The following is a 12,023-nucleotide window of genomic DNA, read 5'->3' as shown; positions in this document are numbered from 1 at the left end:
ACCTGGCTCAGCCTTAACTCCAAATGGCCTGGCTTCCTTCTCCACAGACCCTGTGAGGAAGGGCTGAGCCAGATGCACATTACCCAGAAACACCCTCTGCATGCTAGCCTCTCAGGAACAACATCCCCTCCTTCCTTCACTGGACTTCAAACCTTATAACTGAGCAAGATAAAGAGGTGAATGTTGTGTGAGTCATATGCATGTTTTAATACCGCTGAAATATAGAGCCTCTCTACTAACGAAAACAAGACCCCTTTTTAACAACTGCCATAGGCCTGGAGCAGGGCTTCTTGTCTTTGGTGCCACCTCTTCCCCTTCCGTCTCTGAGACTCTTTTGGTGCAATTCCGTTTTATCTATACTCCTTCTTTTCCTTATTGGGTCTGTGTGGCTCCAAAGCCCATGGTCAAGGCACCACTACCAGCCTGCCTTCCCAAATAAATTAATCCTCTGAAAGAGACCAGAGGAATCCCGCATCAATCAAACTTATCAGAACTCTTGTGAAGAAATGGTTGCAGTTAACGACCAAAACCAGGGACCTGATAAATCATAATTTTTTTATCAACCAAAATGTAGTGAGAAAAGTTGAATGTGTTAAAGGCAGGGAAAAAGACTGAGGGTCCTATCCAAGGCCTCAAGGGTATATAGCCTTTTGTAGGGAAAGAATTCAGAGCTTAAGGATGTAATGCCTGGGAGGAGAGGACAGACACCATTCTTGCATGGATGCCCTGCATCATTTCACCAGAGGGCAAGGAAAGTCATGCTCTCCATTTCCTGGTCTCTATTTTAGGGCCTCTTTTATTTGTGGTAACTAAGAGCCTTACTTTCTTTCTTTTTTTTTTTTTTTAAAGATTTTATTTATTTATTTGAGAGAGAGAATGAGAGACAGAGAGCACAAGAGGGAAGAGGGTCAGACGGAGAAGCAGACCCCCTGCTGAGCAGGGAGCCCGATGCGGGACTCGATCCCGGGACTCCAGGATCATGACCTGAGCTGAAGGCAGACGCTTAACCAACTGAGCCACCCAGGCGCCCAAGAGCCTTACTTTCAATAAGCCATCCCTGATAGAAATAGCCATGCCCATGTCTTCATATGTCACAGGGAAAATGCTAGCAAATACTAGTATGGACTCTAAAGGGTTGCTTGTAAGGATCAATAAGGACATACAGGTAAAATATTTAAGACTATACTTGACACAGTCAGTACTCAGTGAAGGTTAGCTGCCATCACTATTCTCATCATGATTTTCTTCACTGTAAAACTGGAAACAGGAAATGTATGGGTATGAGAAACCCAGTGTTGCTGTAACCACAGTGTCATGATCCATCAAGCACATTCTCCCTGATAATGAAGGTGAGTAGATTTCATCTCTCTACATCCCCTGGTCCTGATACTTAGGAACCATAGAGCCTTCGTCGGTGGTTGCATCTTATTCTCTAAAGGGAAATGCTTGTTCGTTTATGAGGCAGGTATTGAGCAAATACAACGCACTAGTTCTGTAAGAGTCGGCTCCTGTTCCGAGGCAGTTTACAAACCAGCGAAGAAGACAGCTGGACCACAGCTAGATTTTATCAACAGCAAAAGAAAAGAGGCTGCTTTAGAGATGAGTATCAGTCTTGTGGGAATGCAGAGGATGAACTGATTCACATGACTGGGAAACTCAAAGGTTTTGGCACCTGAAGAAACCTCAGAGGATGATTAGAGGTGTTAAAAGATGGATCTCCAATGGAAGAAACAGCATAGACAAAGGCCTGGAGGCACGAAAATAAATGACCCATTTGGATAAAGGCGAAGAAGGTGATGTGGCTGGAGTGTAGCTTACAGCGAGAATGGGATTTAGCAAGAGGTGGGGCTGAACAAGGAGGGACTGGAACCTGAAAGGTCTTGGATGTTTTCTTAAGAAATCTGAAATCTTACCGAAGAAGTCTAAATTCTCAAGGCCTTCTTATATGAGCACCGATAGTACTAATAGACATGGTGGATGACCAGCCCTTCCAGTCTCTGCTCCCAGTCCCTTAAGTGGCAAAGGTCACCTAAAGACCAATCCAAGAGAGCAAGGGAAATAGATCCATTGAGTAGAACTTACAAAGAAAAGAATGAAGCGCCAAGAGATTCCAGGCCAGTGGGAGTGGTTCCCAGAGCATCACTTTTAATCACATTTTTACTATCTCTAAAATACCTCTCTTTAATGTGTCTTGCAATCGATGGCATGTTATAATAGTGTTATTCTTTGCTTAGTGGCAAACAAAATAATGGCGCATCTGAAAATCAATGATGTTTGAGATTCAGTGAATGATGGCTGCCAAGACCGCCTACTGAGTGCCACGCACAGAGCCTGATACCTCTTTACGCCCCTCATCCTGGGTCCTTTACAACCCTAGGAAACAGCTACCTTCCTCATCTTGAGAAGTGAAGCAAGTGAAACCTGGTTAAGTGAGGCGAACCGCCACGCATGCAGATATTCCAGAACAGTGAAGACGAAGGCAATTCGGAGGCTGTGGGCAAGAGGTCGAGGGGGAGTCTGATGCAGAGCCAAGGCCACCAAGCCGACCCCAGGCCGCAAGGAGGTGGACGTGGTCACGGCGCAGAGCAGCTCCACACCCACTTCCGGCATCAGAGGTTAGAAAAGAAACAAAACAAATGACAAGCAAAACCCCTCCGCGGTTGCTGCGCGAGGCGAGTTTCTCCTGAACAAATGACGGAGGCAAGCTTTCAGTCTAAACAAGCCCATCAAAGAATCCTTAGCCTGTTATTAAATTTAAAGTACCTGGAGAACACTGAATTCCTAGGTTTAAAACGATCTCTGTTTAAAGAATATTAAAAAACAAAAGCACGCCATATGGTTTCAAAATGACAATGGAAACGTTTGTTTATCTGGGCCAGAGGCACATTTCATCAAGCTGTTCCGAGCCTGCAAAGTGGAATACACCCTGCAGCAGAAGGGCTGCCTGCGTAGAGCGAGCACATCTGGCAAATCCAGAGCCTCTCTCCAGGATCCGTCAGGACCGGAAATGCTACATCAAGACAGCTGAAAGGGCTGTTTTCAGAGCTCCTTCACGCAGTCGCTCTGCCCTAAGGCTGCTGCTCACCTTTCCGCCGGGAGCAGAAAGGCGGGGGGGAGGGGCGACAGGGGAGGGCGGAGTCACACCGAGTCCCATCCGGTGGTCGCCCGCCCGCTCGCCCAGGGCCGGGCTCCTCCACTCGGTGTCCCTAACCTTCTAAAAATGCAGCCGGGAGTGTGTTGTAATCTCTGGGCTAAGGCCTAAGAGTCAGTGACCTCCTCGGTGCTAACCCAGATTTGATGTGGGATCAAGAGTGAGTCATTAGCCCTTTTTTTCGCGTCTCCGTTTCCTCTAGGAAAAATGATCTGTCATTCTTTCATATCTTTATATGAAAGATGCTGCGACTAGGTTACATCAGCGTGTTCTCACCAGGGGAAAGTCGGAATTTACAAAGTGCAGCTCCGTGAGTGGACCCCAGGGGTCGCTGTGGAGACACAGAGGGTGCCAGGTCCCTCTGCCAGGTCAAGGGGTCCCCACCTGCCCCTCTAGCCTCGCAAAGCCCAGCCTCCAAGGGACGGGACTCCTCAGAGGAGGCTCGCGGCGAGCTGTTCTCACTTGGCAACAAAGCCTGCCCAACTACTTCAGTGATAAACAGTATCCTTCTCCCAGTCTTTGAAAAGTAAAAGAAGGAAAGGAGAGGAAATCCTGAAAGAAGAATGTGACCCAAGTTTACTGGAACCACAGTTAGGCACTAGAGTTAGTACAAGCAATGATACAGTAAAAATGCAGAAATTGAAGTTTGGTCTGCTGTGTATTAATAACTCAATCATTGTAGAAGTCAAGAGGTCAAATCCGATTGTCTCTGATCTTTCTCTTTTTCTTTCTCACACATCCTCACCAGAGAATCTTAAAAAATAAAATCCCTGGATATAAAGCAAAAATACTACTATGCTCCAGCAATTGCTAATATTTTCCTTCATTGGGCAACTGGCCAATAGTCCAGCAATCTGTATACAGAAGGACATGTCCATGAATAGAATCTTATGTCAAATTCCCCAAAACCATAGTGCTATTGGTATTCATTCTACATTCCACGATTTCACTTGGAAAATTACAGGGGAAATAGAAAAGGAGATTGTTTGCTATTAAAGATTTAACATTCGTGTGAAACAATTACAAAGGAAACCTCATTGTGATGTCTCAGGCTGTATATTTTGGTTTATCTAACTCAATATGATAGAATAAACCAACACAATTATTTACTTTCTTCGGTTGTCTAGGTTGGAGATCCCACTCCTCATTAACATGAACTGCTTATTCTCCTTGCAAGGAAAAGCCAAGACAATTCCTCATTTCTTTTTTCTCTGTTCTGTCTAACATCACATTGCTGCTGACTGAAGTTACTGATGGGTGAGGCAACATCATTATTTAGGCTAAATAAATGGGAAGTCTTGAGGTCTCCAATTTAGGTGCTTTAGGATCATAATAATAAAGTATCCACCACACAAAATGGTCCAATTCAAACTCCCATCTCATGAAGATAATTTTCTGATTATCTTTCCATTCAATGCTCTCATTTTAATCTCCTCTTGGTCATACAGATATTTGATTTTTAGGGTTATTACTTTTAAAATGGGACTCCTCGCAAAATTCGGTAACCCAAAATCGATAGCAGGGGTACGAGGGCTTCTCAACAAGCGCATTACTGGCGATTCTTTGATGTATGTGCTGGTGGTGGTGGGTGGAGGGAACCTGTCCTGTACATTCGAGGATGGTTAGCAACCGTCCCTGGCCTCTACCCACGACATGCTCGTGGCATGCCTTCCCTAAGGGTCATGACAGCCAAAACTCCAGACTTCGCCCCAGGTTCCCTGGGAGGTGGGGGCCAGGGCAAAATCACCACCTTTTAGAACCCCAACACTGCCTGGTTTGTTACAATGAAAACAAGTGAGAGGAAAGATAGAAAATGAAACTTACTGTCTCTTTCTTTTTTTGACTGCCCAAGCCTCTACAGATTTTAACTGTCAGTCATCTGGATTCTCAGTCTAGTGAACGGAATCACTTTCGAGATTTCTAAAGCTTTGTGCAGTGTCTTTCCAATAGATATGCCTTGAACTGCAGATGGCTTGTCGAAAGGACTGGGGCGTCCACAAATTCCCACTGGGTAAACTATCGGTAAACCTTAACATAACTCCACTTTGAGCCTTAAACTAACAGCATGTGAAAAGATCAATATGAATAAATTCAAAACTAATCAGACCCTTTCTTTAAGTGTTGACACAGTATTATTTATATCCCATAAATACCTTCTTGACTAAAATTCATCCTAGGAGATTGGCACCTGGCCAGTTCTATTCATATTTACTGTATTTATACAGTATACCAGGCCAAGGATAATATTTAAAACAAAATATGCCTGAGGGCATATACAATATCTCTTATATTTTTACTTTTAAATCTCCACATTGCTAAAAATATGTAGTCTGAACTGTATAAAATGTCCCACAAAGGGCTATCAGCGATCTGTAATGATATATAGCTCATTGAGTATAATTAGAGCATATTTGTAATATTTGAGCTGAAGTCACTCCCTGAACGCTAATAAGTTGATGGTAAAAAATGAACCAGTGATCTTTCCCATGCCTTCATCTCTGGGGCTTATGACCCTTGCCGGATTCACTGCAAGAAATGACAGGCACACTCCCTCCCTTCAGCCACTTCAGTGACGCCTGAATTAAGAGTTGGGCGGAAAAGTCCTAAAGAAGGAAAGCTAGTATATAAGCCAATGCTGTACTTTCAATTTGCTCTTTAAAAATACGGTGGAGTGATTTCTTCTTTTCTTCCTTTTTTTTGGAAGGGTTCACTATATTCCAGTATAACTAGAAAGTGCTGGAAAATCAGTTAACCTACTTTCTATAAAATTATCCACAGTTCTTGCACAGTAGTATCCAATCTACTCTTAATATGCTTTTCTGCCCCTAAACTTCCATAGAAGCTGGTATTCTCTGTATGAAAACTGATAGTATACTTTTTTTATACTGCACCTAGCAGAGCTTTTAATCTATTTGGTAGCTGGAGGTGGGATGGAGTAGAGAATCCACACACTGATCTGAGCTGTCATCAGAAAATTTCAGCTGTCTGAAATCCTTACATTCTGAGAATTTTTCCAGTTTGGGGATGATCATTTTCCTGGGTTGGATCACCTTGGCTCTTTGGACTGAGGTGTGCCGGAAGGAACAAAGAATCAACACTCTCTTAGGTAAATGGCTCTCGCCACACCTGTCTAATGATGAGGAAGAAATCAGACCTCCTGTCTGTTATAAAATGCTGGCAATTCATTTGAACTTCTGCAAGTAAACCCGGTTCAGATTCTATATAACCCACTTTACTTGCCCGCCTGCCCAAATACCAGTAGACCGGATACACGTGCTTGAGAAAGCAAACTGACTCAACTCTCCGTTTGGTTTCAATCATTCTGGACCAATTACAGTGAACTTGTTTTCCTAATATCTCCTTGGCTCCACCCCAGGTAGAAAGCTTTACTTCCTGAGGGGAATAACCAGGGCGGTGTGTATTTATCACCACTGTTGTGGACGGTGCCTAATTACAATAATAAAACCATCCTGCTTGCCAGGATCTCTCGGATCTACTCTGCTCCTGGACAAGAAGAGAAGGTGCAGCAAAAAGAAAGGTGGCTAGGAAGACTGCCATGAGATCCATGGGCTGACATTCTGAGACTGTCAAGTACAAGACATGGCAAGTCACAGAACTAGGATTTGTCAAACTAAAAATAAATATTAAAAAAGAAAAGTACCATCCTGCAATTAGAACCTCTAGGAGAAAACTATCAAGATGGCCATATTATCTATTTAGGCAAGACACAGAGACTTTGTGAAGGCAGCCAGCAAGTATATAGGGCATGGAAAGGGGAGGAGAGAAATGGGCAACCAATGAAAAAGTTTATGACTTGGGATTTGGAATACGCAAATGTTGAAGCTTTTTTTTCCCTTCTTCTTCTTCTTCCTGGTATTTAACCCTCTCAGGTATCACTGGATGCTTCTTCTCCTTTTCTTTTATTTCTTTTTTTTTTTTTCCCTAAGAACTTGGAAATCATTCTCAGCTAACTGTCCTCTTCCCTTCCCCCCAGAGGAACTGCGATAAATCACGTCACTCCCGCTGCTACTGTATGCCAACTAGTTTTGAGGCCACTGCCCTCAGAGAAGCCAGTTTAAAAAAAAAAAAAAATCGGCTGTCTTCTACACTCTGTGAGATTTAGGAATGCACCGAAGTAACTGCAAGGAAGCCTAAGAGAGCTCAGGGAGCCGAAAGCGGCTCAAGAGGAGAAAGATAAACGATAAACCCGTAAGGAAAATGACCTGCTCCACCAGCGATCTTAAGAAGACAGGTCTGAGGGAATACTGAAAAATAACGCGAAGTAAAACACTCATTTTAACATCGTCAGAAACGAAGTTGTCCTTCCTGCCACTCCAGGTGACATCAAAGGGGGACGTGGTGACAAGATCTCGCCTTTGCGGGGTGTAAGCACCCAGCTGTGGCAAGAGATGCAAGAATTGAGGGTTCGGAGGTATTTTTCGAGGGGTCTCCAAATCGGGTTTTGCCTTGGCGATGCTGACATTTTCAGGGGCGTCAGAGACAATAGGGAAGGCTTGGAGAACCCGCTGATAGGTCGGCCCGGAAAGGGGCGCCTTCCGGAGAGGCTAGCTTTGAGCCACTTTTTTTTAACCCTTCGTGCGCCAGTTCGGCGGGCTACACTCAGCCCGCAGCAAAGAAAACAAGCCCACCGAGACGTCCCGGTCTAACTCGGCCCTGGGGAGCGCCTCTCGTTTGACAGGGGAGGGGGTCTGAATCCTGGCTAGTGGCCGGGAAGAGACTTTCAGGGGTCAGAAGGAGAGCATAACGCCTCGTACGGGACTGAGGCCTTGGGGGAAGGGAGACATGGAGAAAATCAAGTCGAAAGTCGCGGACTGCAAGCCTAACGTTCTCAGGCACACAACCAGCAAGGAGGTGGGTGGGACGGAGGACCGGAGAGGGGGAGCGCAGACCGGGACCCGGAGCGGGAAGGGCCGTCCCTGGAGTCGTGGCGGCCCCGAGAGCCTCGGGCAGCGCTAAGCCTCAGGGAATGGAAGCGAAAAAACAGTACTTACTTTCCGAGGGGAAGAAGGGCGGCATGTCTATTTTGTAAACCTCCTTGGCGTAGTACTCCTCGTCGCTCCTCTCGCGCTCGCAGGCGGCCGCCCTCCGGCTCGCCTTCTCCTGGAGCAAGTCCCTGGTGCTGTTGTAGATGGAAATCACCTCCGGGGGGACTTCCTCGGGTTCGGGATAGTCTTCTGGGGGGCTGGTGAGCTTCAACTTGCTCAGGATCTGCCCGCGGATCGCCTCGATCCTCTTGCGCATGAACTGGTCCATATCGAGCGTGCTGCAGGTAGACAGGCTGAGCGCGGCCGTGACTAGATGCAGGATCAGAAAAGCGCTCAGCACACAGTAGTGCATTTTTTTTTAAAGGTGGAAAAAGTTAAAAAAAAAAAAAAACTAAGGAAAAAAAAAGAAACCAACAACTCTCAAGTACAGATCAGGTAGATTTTTTTCTTTTTTAATGCGAAACTTTTGCAAACAATCGAGAGTCAACGTCCAATAGAAAAAGGTATCTTGCTTGAATTCCTTTAAAAAGAAAATGCAAGTCTTTCCAAAAGTGGAAATATTAATACACGATGGGCAGGGGAAACCCTAACTTTGGGGAGTAAGAAAAAGTTTTCTTGGAGCGACGAGATGGGGGGAAAAAAAAGAGACGAGTGGCTATTAGGCAGGAATAAATTTAAGAGGAGGAAACGGAGTTCAGTGTGTCAGTTTCGGGTGCGGAGTGGCGGATCTGAACTCGGCTCCTCCGGCCAAAAGGGAAGAGATGAAAAGGTCCCGGGGCTGGCAGCTGGCGATCTGGCGGGAGGGGCGCCGGGAGCGCTGTGCGGGGGGCCGCCGAGGCTGGCCGGGCGGTAATTTAGGTATTTAAAGAAGGAGCGGTTCGGCCCTGCCTTCCACTGCGGCGCTGAGAGCGGGAGCAGCCGCGGCTCCGGAGCGGAGAGCGCACACGTGTGTGAGTGTGTGAGTGTGTGAGTGTGTGAGTGTGTGAGCGGGTGTGTGTGCGCGCGCTCCTGTGCGCGCGCTGGGGGCGAGCCCGGCGCGCCGCGGGGAGGCGGGTGCGCTCCGCACGGCGCTCGGGACTCGGTCGGGTCCTGCGCGGGCCGCGGCGGCGGCGGCAGAGGCGGCGACGATCCTGCTCCCGGAGCTGCTGCGCGCGGTGGCCGACACCCCGGCCGGCGCGCGCCGACCCGCCCGGCTACTCCACGTCGTGCCGCCGCTCGCAGACGCGTCCAGCCTCCACCTCCCTCCTTCTCCTGCTCCTCCTTCTGCTCTCGCTCCAGACGCCAACCCGGCAACAGACGACCGGCTGCCGCCGTTGCCTTCAGCCCCGGGGACGCGCTGCCTAGGGAGTGTTATTCCTAAGGGGGCTGCGAGGGGGTCCCTTGGACTCCCACCCTTTCCCACCCTCTCCTGGTTTCTCTCCCACTCGGACTTTCTCGCGGCGAGTAGGTGGGCACTTGGCACCCTGCAATAGACCCTCTCCTTCGCCTTTCTGCAGCCGGGCAACCCCTCACTTTGCTCCCGAATGGCTCCCTAGACCGTTATACTATGTTCTCCATCCCTTTCCCCGTGTCCCCGTCACTTGCGCTCCTGCGTTTCTCTGTATTCCTTTCTCTGCCTCTCTCTCGCTCTACCTCTGTCTGCCCTTCTCTCTTCTCTCTCCTCTCTCTCCCTCTCTCTCTCTCTCTTTTCTCTCTCTCGTCGGGAGCTTCTGGAGCTCCCCTCGGAGCGAACCTTCTGCTGCCAGCAGATAACATCACGATCTTGCCTGGGAGGAGAGATTTATAAGTTCTCTCTGAACCACGTGTTTGCCTTCAACAAAGTGACGTGCTAGGATTACAGTCAGAAGTCCTCTCGTTTACTTAGACCACGAGCTCTCCCTGAACCGTTGAGGGGGTGTGGAAATGAGGACGGCTGTGGGGAAGGGAGGGAGGAGGTGGAGTGTGCGCCCTGACAACAGTGATTTATGGTATTTACTTTATATAGTCATTTTGGACCTGTCTGTTGAAGGACAAGCTATCAAGCCTCCCGTTTTTAGTGTGGCTCACTCACAGCCTCCCAAACTGAATCACTTGCTCTAGAAAGTCTTCCCTTCTGTATTGTGTACACACACACACACACTCTCTCTCTCATGTGAATGGGCATGACACAGTTTACTCAGGACCCCCCCCAGCCCTAACACATGCTTCCAATCTAAGATTCATTTCCTACCTTTTTAGTGGAATCATTTTCCGAGATCCCATAACACTGCTACTACTGCTATCCTAAAGCTTATCTTACTATGGTTTGTTGTTTACAGTCTAGTCCCCCATTTGACTGTGAACTGATGAAAACATGAAAACAGCTCAATCTTTTTTATCTAGAGAATGAAGTACATTTACTTGTTTCACTGTTTGAATGAATGAATACCTTCTTAATTTGCTGCATATGCCACCTCTTCATATGGCTTTCTCTTCCTCAGCTTCTTCCCTAGGTAGACATTAGCAACCAACTTCATTCTTTTCATAGCATACATCCAGGAAGCTGGAATTTTAAAGTGATGTCTACTGTTACGCACTACACATTACTTGACATTTTCTATTTCAACCTAGTCTCAATTAGATGAATCCAAGAATGATTCTTGCCACTGTTCACTTTTCCCTTTGTCTTTCATTTTACCTTGTTACTCAAAGTCAACATTTTCATTTCATCATGACTATGGCCATACTGACTAGAAAGATGATTCAAAGTGGAAACTCTGCTGAGTTTCCCCCCAAACTCAAAGCCTCTCTATTATTCCCTAGTTCAGATGTTTCTTTTCCATAGTAAGTGGTAGAGCTGCATTTTACAGTCAGGATCCATTGTCTGTGGACTTCTAAGATGCCGTATGTAAACTGGTACGAGAACATGTCTGACAAATATGGATTCCATAGTGAAGTAAGTTTGGGAGATAATGGGTCCCTGTTGCTTCTTACAGATCCACAATTCCCATCATCATGTTAAAGGCTCTGAAAATCTTGCAGGAAAAAAACAAACTGTTCAGCTCTTTTAACCTAGCATATTCTGAACTCCCCTTGAACATGGAATTCTTTACCTATTAGGGCACATTGGAAAACTCTGAAATAAAGAGATTGTTCCAATCCACTTCTGAAAGTTATGTATAAATCAGCATTAGCAGTTTCCTTTCCTTGAGGCCACTTTCAAATTGAAGTGGCTTGAAAAGAGTTGGACAACCAGCTGTCATGCTAACAGCCAAAGCAAATTATAATCAAAGAGGAGCTCCTGTGGGGCTAGCTTTCCCTCAGACTCCTCGAGCTGCTATCCCTTTAAGTTCAGTTTGACAACTGCAAAAAACCAGCTCTACATCGAGGGGGCAAAGTGAATATTCATATACCTGAGGCAATTCTAAAATGTAGAGCAGGACTTGCAAACTAGAGCTAGTGACTGAAGATGCTGCCTTGGAGTACGGCTGGTTAACTCCATCATGATACTCCGCTGAGGTCATAGGTTCAGCCTCCCCACAAACCAGGGAGATTACCTTCTTGGTATAGACACCAATTTACCTGGGAGGTTAAGTGGATTCAGATTAGAGTATGGATAGATTAGCCAAAGTCCACCTACATCACTTTGAGGAAAACAATGTAAGCAATAAATTCTTCTGATAACTCTTCCCAACATAAACATACACACTTATGTCCATAATACTTAGTTTGTTGAGCACTTACTGCTAACTTAACAACCCCTTAGACCCCCTGGCCTATTCATAAGAGAGTACTTCTAATTTCCCCAAAGCCCAGGAAGGTAGGGCAAGGGAGTGGGTGGTAAAATGTGGCATGGGCAAGTATAGTAACTGAGGGCCAGCAGGAATGGAGTCCCTTCCTACCTCTCA

The 12,023-nt window shown here is 46.4% G+C and overlaps 1 protein-coding gene across 5 annotated transcripts in view; it reads right to left on the bottom strand.

Annotated features, from left to right (window-relative positions):
- Positions 1–9,960, bottom strand: part of TGFB2 (transforming growth factor beta 2) — an 82,166-nt gene extending 72,206 nt beyond the window's left edge. For 2 of the 5 annotated variants that reach the window (XR_014146597.1, XM_031033500.2), the window contains exon 1: positions 8,164–9,946. Coding sequence is in view for 4 of the 5 variants with exons in the window: in XM_031033500.2 (XP_030889360.1) it covers positions 8,164–8,509 (346 nt within the window). In the remaining variant the exon portion in view is untranslated. Of the gene's footprint in view, positions 1–8,163 lie in introns of all 5 variants that reach the window. The other 3 variants (XM_081825179.1, XM_006738262.3, XM_006738263.3) reach the window with 3 other exon arrangements.
- Positions 9,961–12,023: the final 2,063 nt, after the last annotated feature.

This window comes from Leptonychotes weddellii, chromosome 6, assembly GCF_054177405.1.
Source record: "Leptonychotes weddellii isolate Sample4059 chromosome 6, ASM5417740v2, whole genome shotgun sequence".
NCBI lineage: Eukaryota > Metazoa > Chordata > Mammalia > Carnivora > Phocidae > Leptonychotes > Leptonychotes weddellii.
The sequence above is the reverse complement of the archived record's forward strand: the minus strand, read 5'-3'. Positions and strand labels throughout refer to the sequence as shown.